At 37.5% G+C, this 25,980-nt stretch overlaps 1 protein-coding gene across 4 annotated transcripts in view; it reads left to right on the top strand.

Annotated features, from left to right (window-relative positions):
- The first annotated feature begins 116 nt into the window (after nucleotides 1-116).
- vti1a (vesicle transport through interaction with t-SNAREs 1A) overlaps nucleotides 117-25,980 on the top strand; it is a 298,788-nt gene continuing 272,924 nt past the window's right edge. For all 4 annotated transcript variants that reach the window (XM_057827005.1, XM_057827007.1, XM_057827004.1 and 1 more), the window contains exons 1-3: nucleotides 117-305; nucleotides 7,067-7,125; nucleotides 11,982-12,092. In XM_057827005.1, coding sequence (XP_057682988.1) covers nucleotides 212-305; nucleotides 7,067-7,125; nucleotides 11,982-12,092 — 264 coding nt within the window. In that variant the 5' untranslated portion in view covers nucleotides 117-211. The remainder of the gene's footprint in view (nucleotides 306-7,066; nucleotides 7,126-11,981; nucleotides 12,093-25,980) is intronic.

Here is a 25,980-nt window from a genome sequence, read left to right as displayed (position 1 = left end):
TAATAATTAAAAAAATATTTTTAATAAATACTTTTTTGTCGGTTTGACAATTTATTTTGTCTTCCGAAATGGAATAAGAGCCAAACAAAGTGCAATTCTGCACCGGACATATTTGACTGTGACAAAAGGAAAAGCCACCCGAGAGCCGCTGTTTTTATTATTCTGAGCTTGAAACCCAAGCGATCAGTCCCATTTAAACGCAAACGACAAAATGTCTTCTGATTTTGAAACCTATGAGCAGGACTTTGGAACCGTTACCGCGGAATTAACCAACAAAATAGGCAGAATTCCCAAATTGGGTGGAGGTAAGTGATTAGTATGATGACCGTGTCGCTTGACAAGGCTAGCGAATGATAGCAGGTGGGGAGCCTCATACTTAACTGTCTTTAAAATCAAATAATGCTGATGTCAAAAGTGGGAAATAACGTGTGTAGCTTCATGTCTTGTTTCTCTTCTCTTCTTACAAATTTCAAATGTTACAAGTTAAGTTTAGTTCACATCCTAGTTTGCTTAGTCAAATCAAAATTTTAAACAACAAGAATAAGCAACATATCCAATAGTTATAAGAAAATAATGTAACCCCCCCCCCCACAAAACAGTAAAACAAGACTAGATAAGTCATAAAATATGAATAAACTAGGGCTGTCAAACAATTAAAATTTTTAATCGAGTTAATTACAGCTTAAAAATTTATTAATCGTAATCTATCGTAATTAATCGCAATTCAAACCATCTATAAAATATGCCATATTTTTCTGTAAATTATTGTTGGAATGGAAAGATAAGACACAAGATGGATATATACATTCAACATACGGTACATAAGTATTGTATTTGTTTATTATAACAATAAATCAACAAGATAGCATTAACATTATTTACATTCTGTTAAAGCGATCCATGGATAGACAGACTTGTAGTTCTTAAAAGATAAATGTCAGTACAAGTTATAGAAATTTTATGTTAAAACCCCTCTTAATGTTTTCGTTTTAATCAAATTTGTAAAATTTTCAATCAAAAAATAAACTAGTAGCCCGCCATTGTTGATGTCAACAATTATACAATGCTCATGGGTGCTTAAACCCATAAAATCAGTCGCACCCAAGCCCCAGCAGAGGGCGACAAAACTCCAAAAAACACAAGCAACAAGTTGGCATTGCACTGTGCTGTCATTTTAATCTGTTTTTACGGGGCGTGTGCGATAATTGCGTCAAATATTTTAACGTGATTAATTTAAAAAAATTAATTACCGCCCGTTAACGCGATAATTTTGACAGCCCTAGAATAAACGAATGGATGTTGATTGTAAACAAACAACTAGAGGAGCACACTGTGGGAAACGACTTCCGCCTCAGCAACCAAATTTAAAGCATCTCCATATTTGGCTTTATGACTTTTGACCTTATGCTGCCCAACATGTACATCTACGGCCTTTTTTATCTTTGGCAATCTGCTCCAAAATATCATCATATCTTTACATCTCATTGTATCACCTACCCTGCAAATTTGATTTAAATAGTCTAGTCCGTGATCAAGTTATTGCAAAATTCCTTTTCAGAACCCTGACCCAAGGGCACATAGGCTTGCATAGGGACAGTAGGGACATAACACCACCAACTTTTCAGGATGCTCAAATTGTCCCCATTAACTTTTAAGCCAACTTATTTGCATTATACAATGAGTTCAGTTGATATTTATGACGTTAGCTTCTGTGGCTCTGCTGTTAGCTAAGGGGGGACAAGCTCTTGTTTGTCTCTAATAGGAAAAGAATGGGAATAGTTTACGACAGAGATGTTTACAGAGCTAAACCTACCAATTCTGTCCAAAAATGATGTCCCTGGTGCCAAATTCACTGGTAAAGATGTGGAAGAACATACAAATGTTCAGTTAAAGAGATGGCTTGAGTGTCGACGGCTGAAAAAGACGGAAAAAACGAGCCGACCTAAGCTTCCCTTAGCTTTTTTTATCGACACCTTTTTCTTACGCCACTGACAATGACATTCTCCTGTTTCAACAATCTATCCTTTACCATCATAAGCCCCATCTTTCTTATATATTATATCCCCTGGTTGTCTTACGTCTCTGACCGTTGTTTTGGGTGACATTGCTGTTTTGTGTAGCGATCGCAAATGCTACTCGTTTACAGCCAACGAACACTTCATTTTTTTCATTAATAAGAAATCTTAATTTTATTAATTTATTTACACTTCCCCCTTACTAAAGTTTTTTTTACAACAGAAAAGGTAACAACGGTGGCAGTCAGATACCGCTTTAATTTTTTTTTCAGTCATTCATTGTCAGACAGAAGCAGCATGAAAAACGCCACGCTAAAAAAATAACTCAAAATATCAAAATGGCTTACCTCTTTGCCCAAACAAAATGCTTACTGCATATGAAATGTGAACGGATTCACTTTGCTGGCGTTAAACTGGTCTTTTAGACGTCCGCGCCATAGTAGCATAGTCGCTCCATTCTTCACATTTTCTTTTTCCGGGAGAGTATGAAGAAAACATCCTTTATATGTCGTAATGTCTAGAGTCGTTTCTACAAGTTCCATAGTAGCAGTGAATAATCGGCATGTCAGTTTTTGAAAGATTACCAGAGAAAGAAGGCCGAAATATAATGGTTTGCATGCGAAGGCGTGTATACAGTGGGGAGAACAAGTATTTGATACACTGCCAACATTGGCAGTGTATCAAATACTTGTTCTCCCCACTGTATAATGTCCTACTTCCGCTTTACAATGCGACGTCACGGTCTAAAAATAGCCTGCGTGCGGTATGCTATTTTGATTGTCTTCCCGTATTATTTTCATTATTATTTTCATATGTTCAGACTTACATGTATCCCTTTTCACTTGCTGAATGTGCTGGTCCATTTCCCCACACCCTCAAACACACGTTTGATTGGCTGATGACTTGACCCCCGCCCCTCCTCCCGCCACATAGACACGTAAAAAGTGTCAAAGTTGTGGAGGTTGGGGAAACGCCACTAATTTTGCTACTAAAAGTCTGACTTGCATCAGAGCTAGCATAGCATTAATCCGTGTGAACTTTATAACCTGCAAAGCTACTGCGGTCAGGCAAGCCTTCACAAGGAACAACGAAGTCAAGCTAGCATATACTCATCTGGATCATTGTTTGCATTATGTGCATTACCGTAATGGCTTCAGAGTGCCCAAGAGTGATCATAGAATTTAATGAGAGTACTTTGGGTGCCCTCGATGTAGATCGGTCCTTGGATAGCTCAGATTTTTTTTCATGAATTTTTTCCCAAAACACTTTTATATTCCAATATTTTAGTTTGAGTCAAGGGGTCCTCCAGTGTCCCCCAGAAGTGGACTCATTCTTGGATAGCTCCCCATTTTTTTTTTTTAATAAAGGGACTTGCTCTTCAAAATGTTTCTTTAGTACTTTTTGAAAACAAAGGTTTGAATCAAACATTGTAACTAGTGCTGCAACAATTAATAGATTAACTCCAGTAATTCTATTAGAAAAAAGATTCGAATTAAACTACTAGTTACTAGTTAGTTCGAATAATCGAGTAATCGGATAAGGAACATAGAAAATGTAATACCTGAGCCGAGCCTCAAACAGTATAAAAAATAAATGAGGATCTAAGTACAAAAAAAGAACAATTGGCTAAATTAATAGCAATAGTCCACTAGCTGAATGCTATAAAATGCTAACCTAAATGTTTTTTTTTTTTTTTACAATGCTCCTAAGAAATTATTCAAATATATATTCCCACAAAAGAAGGTTAGATATACCAGTCAACTAAATTACGCGTGCATTAAAAAATGCATTAGCTCAAACAAAAACTTATGCTTATGTTGGTCTTAACAGGGAGCAGCTGAATTCAGTCATGTGAAATTCGTTATGCCATATTCACTGTCGCTACTAGAGGGCAGTGTATCCACCCAAATCAATCAAACTAAATGCACTGTCGAAACAAACCATTACAACGCCACTTTAATTAAACGAATACTCGAAGCATCAAAGTTTGATTCGAATCTTTTTTCTAATCGTATAACTCAATCGATTAATCTTTGCAGCATTAATTGAATATAATCAGAAATCGCAAGGAAAGTCAAATCGGGAATTGAATCTAACTATTTATTTTACAACAAGTGCAGGTTAAGTGCAAAATTTACAGTGTATCACAAAAGTGAGTACACCCCTCGCATTTTTGCAGATATATAAGTATATCTTTTCATGGGACAACAATGACAAAAATTACACTTTGACACAATGAAAAGTAGTCTATGTGCAGCTTATATAATAGAGTTAATTTATTTTCCCCTCAAAATAACTCAAAATATAGCCATTAATATTTAAACCCCTGGTAACATAAGTGAGTACACAGCATAGAAACTACGTACATCCCTAAATGTCCAAACTGAGTACTGCTGTCATTTTCACTCCAAAATGTCATGTGACTTGTTACAGGAGTGCTGTCAGCATTGCTGCAGAGATTGAAGAGGTGGTGGTGGTGGGGGTGGGGGGGTCATTCCCACCACCACGCTTGCCTGAGTGCATGACACACCTATCTTTGTACTCCTCATCTGGTCACCGCCACACATGCTTGAGACCATCGGAACAAAACAAATTACCGTATTGGCCTGATTATAAGTCGACCCCCTCTTTTTCAAGAATCAAGTTTGAAAAAAGACTTTTTGAACACCAAATTAATTTTTATACAGAAAATAATTACAGTATATCTGAAACAAATGATTATAACAATATATTTGAGAGAAAAATCATGTTATTTTGCCTCATTCAAATCTTAATATCTGAACATTTAAATATGTAAACTTAAGTGCAATCTTATTCGTAAATGAATGGCTTCTGGTTTTTGAAATGTAACTAAACCAATCTATTGTGATAAAACAACAAAATTGACCATAAGGGGTCCGCTTTGGCCTGGGGAGTCAAGTTCAGCATTCGCTTCAATGATATCTGGTGCCATCTAGCATCGTGAATGGATATAATGTCTAGACCCCGAATATAAGACGACCGCCACTTTTTCAGTCTTATTTCAATGCAAAAAACACAGTCTTATATTCGGGCCAATACGGTAATCTATGTCTCATCAGACCATAGGACATGGTTCCAGTAATCCATGTGCTTTGTTGACATGTCTTCAGCAAACTGTTTGCGGGCTTTCTTGTGTACCGTCTTCAGAAGAGGCTTTCTCCTGGGGTGGCAGCCATGCACACCAATTTGATTAAGAGTACGGCGTATGGTCTGAGCACTAACAGGCTGACCACCCACCTTTTCAATCTCTGTAGTAATGCTGACGGCACTCCTTTAATGAGTCACATGGCATTTTGGAGGGAAAATAACAAGCAGTACTCAATTTGGACATTTAGGGATGTACGTAGTTCCCATGCGGTGTACTCAATTTTGTTGCCAGGGGTTTAGATTATTAATAGAGGCGTGCGAAATTTCCAATTCTTAGATTATTCACGATTCGGCCGTGGAAGATTCGAGAACAATTCACAACTATCCAAATTCCGATTATTGAATTATACCAGGTAAAGCAGAAGTAAAACACAGTCAGCGCGGTCTTTGGGACGCAATGAGGAACGGAGCGAGAGTAAATATCATGTTCAACTCATGCCGCTAGATAAAAAAAAAACAATCATACCTGACTGCGGCTGACAGCCGCTACAAACAACGGCCAGTTGCTAGTTGCTACAAACATACGGCTACAGTAGATATCATATATATGTAGAACTAGATGCAGAATGACAGATGACGTCGGTGTTGGAACATGTATTATTGAACAGAGATGCGAAATGACAGACTTTCCGGCGTAAGTAAACAGCCGCCATCTTAAAGCAGTAGACCTCTCTAGAAGGCTCTGTTGTAGCGAACCTAACTAGCTTTTTATCTAAAGTACTCCTAAATCGGCAGAATCTTGTCTTGAATCTATCTTTAAATGATGAAATAGTTTTAAAACTTTGACAAAAGTAGACCGAAGGGAAATAATGGAATACGGGAGCAATTTTAACAACTGTAACAGTTGATACACAACATTAAATTAATTGAATGTAGTTTAAAGCTGCTGATACAGAATGGGGACTGGAGTTTTTATTTACTGTTATTTTTGTATATTTGTTTACTGTTATATGTTAACTTGATACTGAAATAGTTTGGTTTAGCCTGAGAGGATTTTTGAACAATTTTGGAACTAATGTACAAAACATTTAAAAAAAAAAAAAAAAAAAAAAAAGGAGGGGGATGCATCAATAATCGTTTTATAATCGAATCGGAGCCTCTGAATCGTAATCGTAATCGAATCGTTAGGTGCCCAAAGATTCCCAGCTCTAATTATTAATGGCTATATTTTGAGGGGAAAATAAGCTAACTCTATTATATAAGCTGCACACAGACTACTTTTCATTGTGTCAAAGTGTCATTTTGTCAGTGTTGTCCCATGAAAAGATATACTTATATATCTGCAGAAATGCAAGGGTTGTACTCACTTTTGTACACTGTACATCAAAACAGATTTGGAAATAAAATCGGATCAGAAATGGAATTAAGAATTGAAGCTGAAGTTGAATTGGCTCTTGAATTGAGTAAGGGAATTGAATAAGGAATTAACTGAATAGATTTTATAAGCTTTGTCCATCACTAGGTATTGGAAAACTCTAGAATCCATGGCAAACAACAAAGCAAATGAAAGCCATCATATGATGCTCTTATGAACACTGAATAATAATATTCCAGACCGAACGTGTTCCAATGAGTCAATTTTGAAGCTTTGGGGTGAGAGGAGGTGCACCTCTTTCCTGACTCCCGAGCTGACACGCCGCTTCCTTTCGAGTTGTCTCGCCAGCCAACAAAGGCCTCTCCCGCGCACGCCGACAACTACGAGGCGTCACACACAAACGGGGCGACAACGTGTAAATATATCTTCAAATGTGTCCTCATGTTGTGCTTTTCCCTTCTCCGCCCCCACCCGCCACCACCATTGGCACCTTTCGCGTGGGCTGTTGTCACGAAGCGCCGTTTCCTGCCGCCGCCTGATCAATATGTGTTCTCTCTTTCCCTTTCAGAGGAGAAGACACAGCTGGTTCTAAATGTCGACAAACAGCTTGAAGAAGTCAGAGAGTTGGTACGTCTTTGATCGCTCATTTCCATTTCCTAAATAACGAACCGAGTGTCGCCGCATCGCATCAGGCGTCGAGGAGGCTTCCGTTTTTGCGTGATTACTCGCCTGCTAATATTCTTGTGTGTGTGTGTGTTTTTTTAAGTGACACCCACCATGACACATTTCAAGCCGTTACCTGCGAGCGGGAGGCCTCATGCAAACGAGCCCGACAAGAGACAAATTGTCTCGTTATGTCACCGTGATTAGTCAAAACATCCGCCTTAGCCACGCATCAAATGCACTTGCACCTCATTCCGATGGATTTTTGCGTACATGTTTCTCTGTCACAACTTTCAAGTTGGGAAGATGAGTGACGCCTTTTTCTGATCTACATGGGAACACGCTTAATTAACAGCATGCCAGTTTTGTCATTTGGTGAAGTTGACTATTTTCAGGCTGTCTTGTTTGTGACATGCTGCATGTAAATATAAATTTGCACAGATGTACTGTGCTAGCTTATCTAATCAAATGGGTTGCAGAATTTCAAGTTGTTAAGTTTCCGAGGGAATTATTAATCATTCGCTACCATTAATGGTGATAGACGTAAATTCCATTTGAACTGAGAAGGCCGGCAATGAACGGATTGTGTTTCAGTGCCATTGACAGTGATGGACGTCCATCACCGTCAGTGGGTCAATGAGTTAACAGTGAACTATTAAATAATTTAAAAAACACATAAATATACAAATAAATAAAGCTATCAGTGCTTTGTAGGGGTGTAACGGTACACAAAAATCTCGGTTCAGTACATACCTCGGTTTTGAGGTCACGGTTCGGTTCATTTTCGGTACACTAAGAAAACAAAATGCAAAATATAAATGTGCTAGTTGTTTATTACACACTTTTGTGCTTTCAACAATAGGAACAGTAGCCTATACAAAGCTAGAATTCTGCTCAAAAAGTAGCGGGTATTTAAAGATAATAATCCAACAAATATTTGCCTTTCAGACCCCGTGTATTGGTCAGCTTTCTTTCTGAAAGAAAGAAGAAAAAAGAAGTCCTGTGCTAAAGAGAAAAGCAATCCCAATGACAAAGATTTTAACATGTATTTTACAAATGAAATGCCTCAATGAATCATTTTTTTCCTTATGAACGGTTTTCAAAAGCTTTATTGGTGGATTTTCACAAGTTAAAGCGTCACACAGAAATTAATACATTTAATTGTGTAAGCAGGATCTGTGTATTATTCTTATTATTTAATTACAGGTGTTTTAGCTCATTTCAATTTATTTTTTATTTAAATGGGCTATTATTTTATTATGTGTTTGTATTTTACAAATGTGATGTAGTATTCATTTATATTGTATATTTAATCTTTTACAACTTTAGTTCCTATGTGAATATTAGTTCCTACTTGTTTTGTTGTGGTAGGAGGGTTTTGTATTGAACACGGGGCCGTGTTGGTTATTATTATAGCAGAGAAGACAACTGTAAATCAACAAAGACAATTCAACTGTGCCCCGATCTACCACTCAAGAGATCTGATGGACTCACAAAGTGGGTTACGATTGCATATTAGTTTGAAAATCGACCGGATCCACCTTATTTTTACACGAGTGACTTCCGGTCTGCTAGCTAGTAGTATTGACGTAGGAGGGCCGCGTCTCGCGTCAAATAATAAACTCTGCCCGTCTTTTTGCGTGCATCGCCTTGAGCCGCTTCTGGGACGCGTCTAACACTCGGCCACACTGCGACTGGTGTGCATTGGCTGATTGACTTTAACGGCTGCGTTTCACTGCGTTCTCGCGGCAACCACTTTGTTGCACCGTTGACGTTTCTGGGTTATGCTGTCCTACCGTGTTTGTCCTCATTATAGTAGAGAAGACGGAGTAAATATAATCTACACAAAGAAACTGTAACCCAATCGACTCACAGCCTCGAAAAGTAAGAGTTACATTACGTCAGAAACTTGTTCGGTACGCCTCCGTTCCGAACCGAGTACCAAGTACCGAAACGGTTCAATACGAATACTGAATACATGTACCGTTACACCCTTAATATGTACAGTTGTGGTCAAAAGTTTACATACACTTGTGAAGAACATAATGTCATGGCTCTCTTGAGTTTCCAGTTATTTCTACAACTCTGATTTTTCTCCGATAGAGTGATTGGAACAGATACTTCTTTGTCACAAAAAACATTCATGAAGTTTGGTTCTTTTATGACTTTATTATGGGTTCACAGAAAAAGTGATCAAATCTGCTAGGTCAAAAATATACATACATGGATCTGAAAAAGCGAATCATTGACTTGAACAAGTCAGGAAAGTCACTTGGAGCCATTTCAAAGCAGCTGCAGGTCCCAAGAGCAACAGTGCAAACAATTGTTTGTAAGTATAAAGTGCATGGCACTGTTTTGTCACTGCCACGATCAGGAAGAAAACGCAAGCTATCACCTGCTGCTGAGAGAAAATTGGTCAGGAGGGTGAAGATTCAACCGAGAATCACCAAAAAGCAGATCTGCCAAGAATTAGAAGCTGCTGGAACACAGGTGTCAGTGTCCACAGTCAAGCGTGTTTTGCATCTCCATGGACTTAGAGGCTGCCGTACAAGAAGGAAGCCCTTGCTCCAAAAGCGGAACCTTAAGGCTCGACTGAAGTTTGCTGTTGATCACATGGACAAAGATAAGACCTTCTGGAGGAAAGTTCTGTGGTCATACGAAACAAAAATCGAGCTGTTTGGCCACAATGCCCAGCAATATGTTTGGAGGAGAAAAGGTGAGGCCTTTAACCCCAAGTACACCATGCCTACCGTCAAGCACGGTGGTGGTAGTATTATGCTGTGGGGCTGTTTTGCTGCCAATGGAACTGGTGTTTTACAGAGAGTAAATGGGATAATGAAGAAGGAGGATTACATTCAAATTCTTCAAGATAACCTAACGTCATCAGCTCGAAGATTGGGTCTTGGGGACAGTTGGGTGTTCCAACAGGACAATGACCCCAAACACACATCAAAAGTGGTAATGGAATGGCTAAATCAGGCTAGAATTAAGGTTTTCGAATGGCCTTCCTAAAGTCCTAACTTAAACCCCATTGAGAACTTGTGGACAATGCTGAAGAAACAAGTCCATGTCAGAAAGCCATCAAATTTAACTGAACTGCACCAATTCTGTCAAGAGGAGTGGTCAAAGATTCAACCAGAAGCTTGCCAGAAGCTTGTGGATGGCTACCAAAAGCGCCTAATTGAAGTGAAAATGGCCAAGGGACATGTTACCAAATATTAGCGCTGCTGTATGTATATTTTTGACCCAGCAGATTTGATCACTTTTTTCTGTTCACCCATAATAAAGTCATAAAAGAACCAAACTTCATGAAAGTTTTTTGTGACAAAGAAGTATCTGTTCCAATCACTCTATCAGAGAAAAATCAGAGTTGTAGAAATAACTGGAAACTCAAGAGAGCCATGACATTATGTTCTTCACAAGTGTATGTAAACTTTTGACCACAACTGTATATATATATATATATATGTATATAATGTATGTATGTATGTATATTTAAATATAGAAGTGACCTAAAAATGGTAGCTCAAGGCATCACTGCCGTTAGAGGTCTGTAAATTTTGGCATATTCCTCAACCGAATATTCAATTCAGTCATTCAAGTACAGCGTTAGCTTGATTTAAAACTTGTTTTTGTAGTTACGAGCTGTCATATCGTAATTTTTACGAAGCAAAATTTAGAACCAAAACTTACTTTATCAACTGTCAATGACGGATGACTGTCCACAATTATCGGGTAGCTGATAATAATAAAAGCATTTTAAAATGATATCGGATAATATCGACATCGGTTTTTGATCAATATGCGTGTTGCCTTCAAAATTAATGTAGAAGCCTTTTCTGCCTTTGTACAAGGGCTAGTCACAACGCAGCAGTTATGCTTATTGATGTAGTGGTGCAATATAGAAACGTTTTTTTTATGACTTCAGTTGAAGTTGTTCTCTTATTTTTCACAGTATGTTTATTTGGAAAACCTTGAAGTTGTTACATTTCTCATTATTAATTAAAGCATCCAGTGGGGCATCACAAGACAATTAGCCATAATATGTTAAGTCCACGGATGCATATATCGGTGTTGGATTTTTAGAGTTTGGCAATATTGGTTAAAAAAGTCATTTTTCTGACAACTATAAAGAAGAGAGATCAAAAGGGAAAAATCAAACTGCAAATTTGTTTTGTTTTTTAACAACCAAAAGAAAATGTAGGAATATATATATATGATGACCCAAAAAAGCAGGAACTTCTAAAGAATCCAATAAAACTAACAGTGATGGGAAAAAAAAAAAAAAAATCTTCATAGTAATTGAAACCCTAAAACATGCCATATAAGAAACAATTATGGAATTTTCATTTGAACTGACGTCATTTAAATTAATGCATTTTTAAAATCAGCTGTTGACCACTGTTAAAAAACAAAGGGAAATTGTGCTTATTGGCAGACATGAGCAGGTGGCAGCACTGCGAGACATTGACCTTTAGCAAGTAAGCAATCTGCCATCTTAGTAATGATGGTGAATTCAGGATGAAATTCACAGTATATTCCAGCTCAGGTGAGAAATCAATGAGGAATCTCAACAGCAGATTTCAAGAATGCATTTGTACGGGAGAACACCATTTGAAGAACGGCATTTTTGTTGTTGTTATTTAAATGGCATGATTTAAAGTTTCAATTCGTATAAATTTAATATTTTTTCTTTCCATCACTCTTGGTTTTATTGGATTGTTTAAAAGTTCCTGTATTTGTGGGTAACCCTGCATATTTTTTTTTTTTTTAAAAATCAAAACTGTTCTAACTTTGATTTCACTTTGAATTCTTCTCAGTTGGAGCAGATGGACCTGGAGGTGCGGGAGATCCCGGTTCAGAGTCGAGCCATGTACAACAGCCGTCTGAAAAGCTACAAGCAGGAAGTGGAAAAGCTGGAGAAGGACTTTGTGAGTACTGGACTTGTAGTTAGAATACAGAACTTACATAAAGAGATAATGTTAAAGTAGTTTGAACAGGATATAATTTGAAATTCAATTTCATTTACGCCATTTCATTGGAGCGTCACCACTTTTTGAATGATATGACCATCACCAACTTAAAAGTTAAATATAACTAACTGTAGACAAGCAGGGATTTTAAGGTATACCACAAGAGGGCGCCTCTGCACCACACTTTGAAAATGACTGACATAAAGTATGTCATGAAAACCGCCCCCCCAAACCAATGCGGTTTGCTCACAGAGGCAGAGAAAACGTGCGCCTCTCAACCGTCGCTTTGATCAAGCAAAGAGGAGGCCGAACGTCGGCTTAATCCCATCAAATTTCTCGGGTAAACAGAGACCGCCGCGTTCAAAGGAGCCTGTCGGTGTGTCCCAGCGGGGACGACGGGGGTCCGCAGATGTCTGCTGCGTCTCAGGAAGAACACTCTATTTTTTTCTTTTTATTTGCTTTTAAAATGATCAGGTGTCAAAAACAGGATCGCTTTTGACGTCTGAACTGTTCTAAATTCAAAGTGATGTGATAGTGACAAGAATGCATATATGTTGCTGTTTGGGTTTTTTTCTCCGTAAAAAGGAAATCCGATTAAAAGTTTTGAAAAATGATGGCAACACACGTGAGGGTCTCCAAAGCAGTACTAACGATTTAATCGAATTTGTTTAATGTATTTTTTTTTCCCAAAAAAAGGATAAAATGATGAATGAAACGTATAATAAGTAAAGAAATGAAACAATAATATGAAAAAAATAAAAAATCATATAATAAAGTAATACAGAATGAATATAATGAAACATAATAAAATAAAGTTTTACTCTTGAACAAAAGTGATTCAGAAATAATAATTAAAATTTGATTAAAATATTAACTGTAATAGATTTTGTTTTAATTTGTTCTATTCATTTGAAACTTAATTTTCTTCTATGATTTGAACCCTTTTCCGCCCCAACACGGAATGGGATAACAATTAACAATATGTATATATTTCTAAATTACTCTTTCCCAAAGTAATAAATAATATGAAAAGAATCTTTCCTCTTGTTGTTCGTCTTATTCGCCAGCTGATGGCGACATTGCTCCAAGAATCGTCCCCCAATGGGCAGGTTCATCTCAAGGACACAATTGGGCTCCATTTACCAAATGACTCTGCTCCATTTTGATGTCTAATCATAAAATACATCCTCTTATTGCTTTACTTGATCCCCTCTCTTTGTAAGAAAGATTTGAAAATAACGTTACGTCAACGTCCTTGCGGTAGACATGGGCGGATATAGAAAAATATTTATTGAGCAACTTTTTGAGGGTGGCAAATACTTCATGACGGTATAATAGAGCAACAATTCTTTGGACAAAATACGATATTCTGCGACGATTCAATTCAAAAGCCTTCAATTGATTTAATACAAAAATGATGAAGATATTTAAAACAATCTGTTCCAATTTACTTAAAGCAATAAAAAAAATACAAATTAGTTTGAAATTAGTAACAATTTAGTTGATAAAACATTTTTTTTTCCAAAATGTTTTTTTTTTTTTTTTTTTTTTACAAATCAGCCAGGACTGCTAATTTTCTCCCGATTAGTCAGCCGACTATTTTTATGATTAGTCGACTAATCTAATAACCCTGCCCCCCCCCCCTTTTTTTAAACTAATTTAGCAATGAAATTTTTGTTGACGCTTATTAAAACACAAAAACATTTTGCAACACTTAAGTTCTTTATTAAAGTACAAATAAACAGATAAATAACAATAATAAATCACAAAGAAACAATGAGGTCAAATGCTGATTGCATTAACTAGTGCAAAAGAATGGAAACAGATTCAGAACATGACTTCCCCTTTCCAACATGATTCAAAACAATTCTTAAATAAATATCTTGCATTAATATTATAGTATACTACTGGATATAATAGTATTATAATAATTATTCATTGCCAATCAGATTTTTCATAAAGGGTGTCATTTTGAAGCTATTTTTAGTGTATAAATCCGAATTCTGATGTGGGATTAACTCCAGAAATTGTTATTTATATGACGAACATGACGTGCTTTTATTTTGAAATAAACACTGGAAGTACGTTCGCTAAACCGCTAACCATAATCTTTACACTCCGCAAAAAAAGCACTTTTTGTCACTGCATGTGGTGTCAGTAATAGATTTTTTTTTTTTTCGTTTGCAAATGCTGTGAACCAGCGATTTTGTTCATGTTTGAAGTGTCACCTTTTCACCGCAAGTTCGCGTTTCGGAGAAGACTGCCAATGCTTTATAGCAGGCTAAAGTAAGTTGTCTTTTTGCCCCTATTAGTCTCACTGTAGCAATGCTAACGTTTACAGTGTTTAATATAGATGTGTTTCCTTATTTTGTATGTCTGAACTCTAATTCTACGGGGTGTTGATCTGTGAAAGGAATTGGAGTCTCATATGAGACGATAAGACGCAGCCGTGAAAATGACCGCCCTCATTTTTATTTAGCGTGCGATTAATGGACTCATTGCATATTGCGACAGGCTTAGCTACTTCAATAAAACATGTCGTTAGTTAGATAGATAGACTTACGATCTGCCAGCTTGTTGTCTCCTGTCGTCTTCCAAACTTACAACTGGGTGACGGCGCTTTAGGTGTCCATTCACGGCCCACGTGCAGCCTGGTATGCAAGCTTGACATTGACGAGACAGGACTAGGGTTGGGCATCGTTTGAAATTGAACGATTCCGGTTCCGATTACGATTCCACATTTCGATTCCGGTTCCGAACGATTCTCGATTACGATTCTTTTAAGAGCAGGAGGGGAAAAAAAGGCGGGGGGAAAAAAAATTGCATAGTTTATATCAAAGTCTTAACTTCTCGATGATTATTTAAAAATTATATGAACTTCTCACAGGGTTAATTTTAACTTGTATAAAAATATCAGTCTTTGAACTTGAGCAATTTTTTTCCGCTTGGCGGTCAGGGCATCGAAACATGGAATCGAAATGTGAAAATTCGAACGATTCCGGGACTATCGGCGTGATAGAACCTATATTCCCATCGATGCTCGATGCCCAACCCTAGACAGGACACAACAGTGTACCCTCCTTTGTTTCGTTGAAATAAGTCAGTGTTTTGGCCACTCTGGTGCGCTTTTTTTGGCTTTGTGCCGCTTTCCCCGCTTGCATACCGAGCGTCCAATATTCTCAACTTTCCACGCTTATATTTTTTTAACCCTTCATTAACAGTCGTGTTAATGTTGTGTTGTGCTCGTCGACGCATTTACTTCATCGATGTTCGTCGGGACAGCTCTAAAAACGGCATACCAAAAATATGATCATTTTATATTTCGATCGAATTACATATATACACGATATATTGATCCACACGGAATGATTGGTACACCCCTAGTGTCAAAATATGGCAGATGTGTGTATACTTATTGAATCAGAGTTGGCTAAGTATTCTTATGTTGATACTACAAAAGGCACAAGTGACATTTAACAACTAATATCGGGCGGAAAACACTCAGGTGACTTGAAGTTCCGCTCTGAGACCCCCAATTTAGCCAACTTTCAAAATTGTCCAATATGCACGTGTGATACATCATTGCAAAGCTTAAAATCTAAATTTTCTGGGGGAAGAAAAATTTTGAACAGGAGGGCATTTAAATTTTTTTTTTTTTAAACAGCAAAACCCTATCTTGAGGTGAGCGCACGCGAGAACAGAATTACAGACGCCATGACTTTAACGAGATATTATCGCGTACTTACCTTGTTTTGATCCAAATACTCCATGTAGCTGTGAATGGCCACAGCTGGATTTTTGGGAGATTTTATGGGTAAAACATGGTAGTATAACAACGGTTGAGATTTTCTTTTTCAAATATTTACCCCTTTAAAAGTTTTATTTTTCCAATTTTTCTTTGTTTATATCGATTATTTATCATCTAACATATCGGAAAAAATGCGACAGAAACAACAAAAAAAATACAATTAAGCGATAGTTCTGAGGTAAATATCCGTACTTTTTTACAGACACCATTTTTTTTATTGTGACGTAATTTGTTTAAAAGTTTAAAATATGCGAGTGATTAATTTTTTAGTCTTTTTTAAAATCTTTTTTTAAATGAAGTATTAGAAATCAATTAATGATTCTAAGCTAAAAATGACAGACATTTTGAATAATAAATATTAGAGGTGCACGATAATTATCGGTCCAATAATAGGAATTATGACGTCATCCCAATAAGTCCAATACTATTATATATTATCGGGCCTATCGATATTAATTTTGGCACGGTGTCGGTGGATTGGGATGTGTGCGTTTGAGTTGTTTCATGGACCAAGACCACAAAAGTCTCCTCTCCTCTTGCACCAAATGTTTAATCTGCTGACAAAGCACAATACCTGTTGGGTTTATATTTGTTTTAGTTCAGCGCTCATTGTTCAGGGGAACACATCATCAATCATATTGACTAATTGATGGTAATTGACTCAAATTTTATTTATTTGAAAAAATAAATACGGGCACTCTATTTGAAGGCAAAACTGTTCTTGTTTTTGTTTTTTTCATTTTAATAATGTTCATGTCATCATGAAAATTCTGGTTAGGTCAAAGGCAAGTCAATGCTGAATCCACCAGTAGTATTTTTGGTCTACACGTGCTCAAAAACACATGTGAATATACATTTAAAAATTATATATATACATTATCGGTTATCGTATCGGCTTTGAGGAGCAGGAAGTTATCGATATCGGTATTGGTTTCAAAAAATGGATATCGTGTACCCCTAATAAATATAATTAATTACCTTCGTTTTATGGCTGGGTTGAAACAAAAGCGGTTGCGCGACGTCTTTAAACGGGGGTTTTCAGGGTAAAACGGGAAAATTAAAAATAGTTCGCCATGAATCTGCTATGGCAACATTTAGACATATTGTTCTACAGAACACAACAGTTTTTTTTGGCTTAAAATACAGCAGTTTCTTTTGAAGAGGAGTGCAAGAGCAGAAACTGCTTTTACAGTCTTGTCTGTGTTTTCAGCCATACAGAAACTTAGCTTCATACGAGGGATGTCCGATCGCATATTTTTGACATTAATGTCAAATTAAAATTTTCATCAGTGCCGACTGAGGTGGCAACTGGAGTGGCAAGCCTATCTTTTAGGGTGGCAGTTACCCACCCCGGGTCACCTTGGTGGATTGGCGGTAGATTGTTTTTCTTCAATTATTCCAACACTTGGTCAAATTGACAAACTCCACCTAGTGGGCAGAAACACTCTTCATTTTACAAACAAATATTAACTCATTCACTGCTGTAGACAAAGGCAGGCAATGAGTTAATAAGGTTGGGATGTTTACGTATCCTTGACTCAAGTGAAGGTTCATTGACAGTAATTAAATATATAAGGAATCCTATTGATGGATACTACCAAAGTGGAAAATAGGGTCCGCTAACGGTCAAGGCGGCGTCAGTGTGAGAAGCGGGGCGCTATTTTCTCTCTAACAATAAGTCGCGGGATTTCATTGATCATGTCCGATTCGGACCGCGGCAAACGTCCCCCTTTGTGAGTGTGATACCATTTCATCCAGATGCTGCTTTTCAGTCCTTCGTGATTATTACCATACATGTCGTCTTGCCCGCATTGTACGAGTTTATTATAAAATGGCTGCCCCGCCACCCCTATGTACTTATATACTTCACTTCAATGAGGCCTCAGTCGCATTCTGTGCGTCATTATGCTCACCTATCCCTTTCCCACTTCTGTTGTTTAGCGTTTCAGTCACGGTCAAGTGGGATCTGTGACTGTGCCTTTTCATTTTGAAATAAAAAAGCAGATATAATGCCTCCCAGTGTCTGCCCAGGGAGGTAATTAATGCCTTTCCAAAGCCCAACCTTGAAATACGGAACACTTTATTTGCCAGCTAGATGGATGAGGTGAATAGAGTGTTGGCGCAATTCCCCCCAACACACTTTTTTTTTGTATTCTTTTCTTTTTTTGTGCTTTATCAGTTTCATCCGTGACCTTCTAGAAATAACTTTGGCTTTCAAATGCGCCGAACAACACGCTATCACCGTTTAATGAATCCCTCGGCGCGCAAATGGTCGCCAGTGACATCAATTACCGATTAACCGGACACAGGTGAATGTTTTTCACGAAATGATCGAGGTAAAGTGGCATAATGGTGGTGATTGCTGTGTAAAGGAGATAATGAATAGACCCTTTTTATGCCCCGGACACGGAATGGGGTAACAGCGGGTCTCCATTTTATTCGGGCTTGATGGGAAGTTAATTTTAGGGTTGGCAGTTATATTTCCCAAGTAGATGACGCACCCGGTTTAGGGGCGGGAATTTGCTGTGTGTTTTAGCTTTGAGCGCTACTGTGTGTTAGCAATGTAGTGCCATTGTTTTATAATAATGTGTATGTGTGTTCACTATACTAGCCTTAATGAACTGAAATTTTTAAACAAAGTTAGAAGAAGAGCACAGTAGAGTGGTATCTCAAGGTACGAAATTAAGTCGTTCAGGAGTAGCTTTCGTATCATGACTTTTTTGTGTAATGAATCGTGTTTTACTTGTAAAACTTGTTAATCGCCTATTTCGTTTTAAACTCTACTGAAACATCACATTAAATTTGCTGTCATGTCCTCTGATTGCCTGTCTTTATTTGTAATGCTTTGTCGCCCCCTAGTAGCGCTTAAGTGTAACCACATTTTTAGTTTTCAGCTTAATGTTGTTTAGGGCTGCAGCTATCGATTATTTTAGTAGTCGATTAATCAATGAACTAGTTCGAATAATCCAGCAATCGATAAGGAACATAGAAATTTAAAATAGCTGAGCTGAGCCTCAAACGGTATTAAAAAAATAAATAAATGAGGATCTACCTAAGTGTAACAAAAAAACTATTGGCTAACTTACTAGCAAAAGTGTATTAGCGTAAATGCTATAAAATGCCACCTTTTTTTTTTTTTTTTTTTTTTTTAAACAATGCTATTAACAAAATGGTTCAAACACATATTCCCACAAAAAAATGGCTAAATATACATTTAAATTCATTACGAATGCATTAAAAAACATTGGCTCGGACAAAAACTATGTCTATGTTGGTCTTAACAGGGAGCAGCAGGATTCAGCCAATTGTAATTAGTTATGTCATATTCACTGTTGCCATTAGAGGGCAGTGTATCCACACAAATCAATAAAACTAAATCAAACACTTTCAAAACAAACCATTATAACGACACTTTAATTAAACGAATACTTGAAGCAGCAAAATTTAATTCAAATCTTTTTTTCTAATTGAATTACTCTCATCACTCTAGTTCACAGGTGTCAAACCGATTCCAGAAAGGGCCAAGTGGGTGCTGGATTTTGTTCCAATCGATAACGCGCAGAGAGTTTAACCAATGAACTTCCTGCTGAAACAAGCAGCACCTGAGAAAGTTTAACTGATTACACATGTAAAAGATCTAATTGGTGAAAAGTTGTCCTCTTCATTGGTTGGAAAGCAAACCTGCACCCACTAGGCCCTTTCTGGAATCGGTTTGACACCTGTGCTCTAATTAATCGATTAATCGTTGCAACACTAATCTTGTTGTAATCTGTACAATCATACTAAAGGATTTGTATTGTATTCTGTTCTACAGATGTTATCACATGACTATTCGAGCTCATAGTGAACAGGAGTGCTAAAAGACATGCTAACTTCAGCTATTCAATATATTCTTCTTTTGTTTCAAATACATGAGCATTGTGTAGCACAATGGGGGTCTATATATTTTGTTTCTTTACAATTTTAGTCAAACGTAGTTACATTATTGCGTCACTATGGGCGGTACTAATTAATTACAGGATGTATTATCTTTATTATCTGTATGATGGATAATTTTTTGTAAAATAAAGTGAAAAAAAGCTTCGAAAAACTTTGTAAAATGGAATTTTCGTGGACTGAAGCTTTCGCATCTGGAGTTACCGCTGTATATGCTACTTGACTGTTCATGTTTGTACTTCTTAATAGGTGATAGGTGTTTATTTTTCTTATTTGTATTTTGCTTTTTGGATTTTTGTATTTGCGTTCAGTTGAGAAAACGCTGATGTTTATCAGGATCTCAGCGTAAAAGACTCTAATGACTGTTTTCTAAAACCTCTGAACAATACCTTATAGTCAATGAATTACACCCCCCCCCCCTTTTTTTTTGCATTTTTCATGTAAAATTATACCTGACTTTGAGCTCGCTGCTGTGCTCCTTTCTTCGAAGTTCCATTTTATTGCGAAAGCTGCGATATTTACAGTGGTGGGTAGTAACGTGTTACATTCACTCCGTTACATTTACTTGCGTAACCTTTTGAGAAAAATGTACTTTTACTCAGCCATACTTTTTACTTTTACTTGAGTAGATTCGTGAAGAAGAAACATTACTCGGCTACTTTGGGCTACAGTAGACAGTTTTTCTCTTTATTCTACATATTAGATTTTACTGTTTTTTTGTTCCAGAGATGATGCCAACAATGGCTTTACCAGTTTCACTAACGAGACGTCACAATAATAATCACAAGACTCCATTACACCAATCAGACTCAAGCTGGCTGTTCTATGATAACGCCGGCCTGTTCAATCACGTTGTGTCTTTAAAGCACCGTAAAAAATTAAGTATTTTACATAGAGCGCTGCCTCAACATGACTGGAACGATTTTAAACTCTCTCCCAGTTTTTATTTGGCACCGATTGACCACGGAAAAACGGAAATATGATCCTTTTAATTTGATAATGTTTCTCTAATGTTAAAGGTAATGTTTTCTCCACTAGAGGGCGCTCATGCTCTTTGACGAATGACGCTTCATTTATGTAATTTTTTTTCTCGTCGGAATTCCAACGATTTTTTTTTTTTTTTTGGTATTTCTTTGGCTTAATGTTTATATGCAATAGCTTATAGTACAGTATACCGTATTGACCCGAATGTAAGACGGCCCTGATTATAAGATGACCCCCTTTTTCAAGACTCAAGTTTGAAAAAGACTTTTTGAACACCAAATTAATTTTTATACAGAAAACAATTACACTACATCCGAAACAAATTATTATAACAATATATTTAAGAGAAAAAGCATGTTATTTTGCCTCATTCAAATCTTAAAATCTGAACATTTAAATATGTAAACTAAAGTGCAATCACATTCGTAAATGAATGGCTTCTGATTTTTGAAATGTAAATAAACCAATCTATTGTGATAAAACAACAAAATTGCAATAACTGCATTAACCATCAAAGTGAAGTCGAACTGTAACTGTAGTCTTCAAATCTGAGTAAGGAAAAACATTGCAATAAAACAATGCAAACTGGTTAAACTTGAGAGTAGCTGAGATCTGTCATGACAGAACATCGCTTCAATGATGGCGCCATTTAGCGTCGTGAATGGGCATAATGTCTAGACCGCGAATATAAGATGACCCCCCTCTTATTTCAATGCAAAAAACACCATCTTATATTCGGGTCATTACGGTAATAATCACAGTTCATATTGATAACTTTGTGCTCAGAAAATAATACCATTCTTTAGAAAAAAAAAATCCAATATCATACGCACTTACTCAAAATGTTACTCATTACTTTAGTATTCGTTTCACCATTTTTTTTTCACTTGTGCTGAGTATGTTTTTGAATGACTACTTTTACTTGAGTAATATTATTTTGAAGTAACGCTACTCTTACTTTAGTAAAATTTTTAGCTACTCTACCCACTACTGGTTATTTCGTCCGTGAGTGAGTGTGTTGGTCGGTTATTTAAGGCATGAATATTCACAGGCAATTTTTAAAAATTAACTGTCCGGGACGAGTCAAGGTTGCAAAGGATGACCGAGAAACGGAAAGTTTTGAATGTCTTTTTTTTTTTTAAAGCCGAGATGTTGTGTCGGCACTATTACAGTCACATTGTTGTAATCCGTCATGAAGGCCTCTCGCCGTTTTGACCTCTGTTGTCGTCAAACCGCGACGGACATGACAAACCGACAAGAGTCGGGTACTTTAAAACACCCCCCCGCCTTGCTTGTTCTAATTCGGATGAGGAGCCAAAGCAGATTGACTCTTTTCATGCTTCCCGCAGCCCCATCAGTGACACCAAAGCCTAAGCAGTCGCGGCTCGCCATGAAAAAGCGAGATTTAAGATGTAAACAAATGGATCTTGTTGTCGTACACTTCCGTCTTTTCCCTTTTTGCGGATTTGTCACGTCGGGCGCTCATCTATAGCGACACACAAGTTGGCGGATAAGCCCCTTTTTTCTCAGCCCCGCTCGTGATGAATTCATTTCTTTAGCTGGGTTTTATAGCTAAACGGCAGCAGAGGGTCAAAGCAGGGTTGAAGGACATCTTGAACATATTTTTTTCACGTTGATATTGATTTTAATGGTTATAAACTTTCACTGTCACTTCAAGTTACTATACAAACCACCTTCTAGCAACCTTTTAACACTCATATGTAATTGGAATTACCGGTAATAGCTTTTGAATCCTATCAGGACTTTCAAGGACAATGAATTGTATGTAGATAATGTGAAAATAAGGGGCTGCACATGGACAAATGTTTCTATAGTCAAAATATGCATAGAAATGAACTTATTTACTGTTGTGGACGTTTGGTTTTTGTCAACTGGAATCCAACTGTTTATTGCCACTATTTATCTGTATGTGAGAATTTTGATTGTAGTTATGCATTCCATTTACTCTGTGGCATTTGCTTGAGTAACCTTTTGAGAAAAATGTACTTTTTGACCATGCCATACCTTTTACTTGAGTAGATATTTGATTAAGTAACACTACTCTTAGTCCTCTAATTTGGGCTACATTTTTCCTCTTTATTTGACAATTAGATTTTACTTTAGTTTTCCCAGAGTGGCCCTACCAGTGATATGTTGCAATAATAATCGCATGATTCCATTATACCAATCAGACGTAACAATACATGATCACACACAAGCTTGCAGTCCGAAGCCCTAAAACAGGGGTCATGAATTAAAAACCCTCTGGGTCCGAAATAAAAAAATTACAACAATCTCGGGTCCGGAAATATTTTTAATGCTTCGTTTTTTCCAAAAAATACAAACGTATCTTTAAGTGGCCATGCTGATAATTACAACATTCAAAATTGTAAATAATATATAAAAGGTGCATACAACTAAAAAAGTGCTTTAATTGAATCATTAAATAGCAACATAAGAGCATGTTCAAGACTTTTTTTTTTTTTTTAAATTGAGGATGCTGACAGGGGGACTTGCTTTATTTTTTGACAGACCTCTTCTTTTTGCTTTTCACGAAGCAAAGCTTCAGCAACTGCACTCATACAATCTTTGACAATCGGTGCGTCACTGAAAGACTTTTTCTTTTGACCCAATATCCACGCTATTCTGAGGGAGCATTCATTTGCGCGTTGCTGTGCAGTGAATGAATGAACCATGAGCATTGAGGTGCGATCATATTAAGTAGTGATGCACGATAATACATTTTTCAACCGATATCGATAACCGATAATTTCCTGCCCCTTCCACCCGATAACCGATAATGTCACGCCGATAATTCTATTCAAATATGTATGTAAAATTTTTAAGTATACAAAGATCAAATGTTACTGTGCAAAAATGTAATTTAGTGCTATTTTTTTCCACATCAAATGTGAACAAGTAGTAAATTCCAACATCTAAACAATGGCAATGACATTGTGTAATGGTAAGCTTTTGGCAACAATTACTTAGAGAGTAAACAACCAAGTTGCACAAAAATGCCTTTAAAAGTAAGCCATTCCTACCATATATCACATTACTACACTGCAAAAATACCTCCTTAAAACTAGCAGAATTGGACAAAATTGTTGATTGCGCACATTTGGAGGCTAAATCAAGTATATAATTATCGGATTGCATTATCGGTTGAATTTCGTTTTATCTGCATTATCTGTGTGACGTCATAATTGCCATTATCGGCCGATAATTATCGGTGAGCGATTTTTTTCGTGCATCTCTAATATTAAGCCCTTAATTCCGCTATTTTTTTTAGAACGGATGGCAGAGTTATTAGGGAATCTTTGCGAAAAAGCTGCGTGCTTCGTCTCATAGTGCCTTTTCAAATTGCTGCTCTTTACAAGCGCTACCGTCTCTGAACAGATGAGCCATAACGGTCTTGTGCTGCTGCCAGGTAAAATAAACAAAAATGTGTTGGTCCACTCCTCCTTAAACACTGTTTTCTGCATCAATCTTGCGTAGTTTTGAGCACGCCATTTGCCGTACCTTTTTCGCCTCTTCCTCCAACTTCATTCGGCTCAGTATTTGGCTGTCACTCCGCGGAGTCTGGAAAGCGAGTGTGAGGGGCCATGTATTGTACATGGTGACTTTCCGAGAATACGAAAAATTTCAAATTTGCATTTGCGCCTCCATTTGAACAATGTTGCAATTCCGCATGAAAACGATGTAGTATTCATGCCAGGCCCTAGGGGGCAGTGCGGATTTACAGGGCGACAGAGAATAATGCACTTTGACCCCACCAAGCTCCCTCAGCCCGGAAAAAAATATGCCCGCCCACTCGAAGCAATGGCATTTTTCTTTTTTTCAAAAATGCATAAACATTGAAACAACATCCAACATAGTTAATTTAAAAATATTATTAAAACCGTAAATTAAAGCCGACATTCCGCCATATTTGCTGTTTTCAATGTTTAGTAGCACCGCTGCGCACGCCCAATGTGACGTGTACGAGTGCTAACGTTAACGTCGCGGTGTCGCGCCGCGGGAGCCTTTAATATGCATGCCGAGGAAGCCCCCCTCAATTCCTGGCAATCGGATTCTTCCACTTTGGAGGCAAGATTCAGAATTTTTCGTTTTCGCCTTCCGTCTTCGCCGACACCATATGCACGCGAGGCAAGTCCGCTACTCAGTCAATGTGTCTTTGTGTCGCAGTCGCCATGTAAACTGCCCCTGAGACATGCTGTTCTAAAAATAACTTTCAAATGCTTCACTCCCATTGGCTGGGTCATGCGCGTCACCGCTAAGGTTTTTGTTTGTTGCCCACCTCCGCTCTGCAAACCCGCAGACAAAAATGATTTTTGTTGTTGCAACGTGTATTAGTCGCGACAGCTTGAGATCCGGTCCAGACGGCTTGGGGGTCCGGAACTGGACCAAGGTCCGCGGTTCCGTGACCTCTGCCCTAAGATAACGCCGGCTTGTTCAATCATGTGGCGTCTTTAAAGCAGCGTAAAAAATAAACTCTTTGACCTGGAGCGCCGCCGTCAACATGAATCAAAAGCACGGGTTTCAACCTCACTTGCAGTTTCTATTTCGCACCGATAGAGCGCCTAAAACCGGAAATATGAGCGTTTTAATTTTATGTGAGGTATGTTTTCTCCACTAGACGGCACTCTTGTTCGCTGGACGGAGGATGTTTCATTTCTGTAGATTTTTCTAGTTGGAATAAGATATTTTTGGTTTATTTTTTTTTGCTTAATATAGTCATGTAATAGGTTATAGTACAGAGAAATTGCCATGGTAGCTTTGCATTCGCAGGTAAATCCCTTGGGGTCACATCCTGGTGATTGCAGGTCACTTCCAGTTGATTTGCGGAAATTTCAGGGTCACTTCATGTCAATATCAGGTCACTTCCTTTTGTTTTAAGGACATTTTAGGACCATTTCATGTTAATATCAGGCCACTCCCTACTGATTTGGGGGTATTTCAGGGTCACATGCATATAGGACAATTTTGAAATTTGGCCAAATTGGGGGTGTCAGAGCGGAACTTCAAGTAACCTGAGTTTTTTCCGCCATATACTAGTTATTAAGGGTGTAACGGTACATGTAATTGTATTGAACTGTTTCGGTACGTGGTGCTTGG

The sequence above is a fragment of the Corythoichthys intestinalis genome, chromosome 21 (assembly GCF_030265065.1).
Source record: "Corythoichthys intestinalis isolate RoL2023-P3 chromosome 21, ASM3026506v1, whole genome shotgun sequence".
Taxonomy (NCBI): Eukaryota; Metazoa; Chordata; class Actinopteri; order Syngnathiformes; family Syngnathidae; genus Corythoichthys; species Corythoichthys intestinalis.
This window is presented reverse-complemented; position numbering and strand designations above follow the sequence as displayed.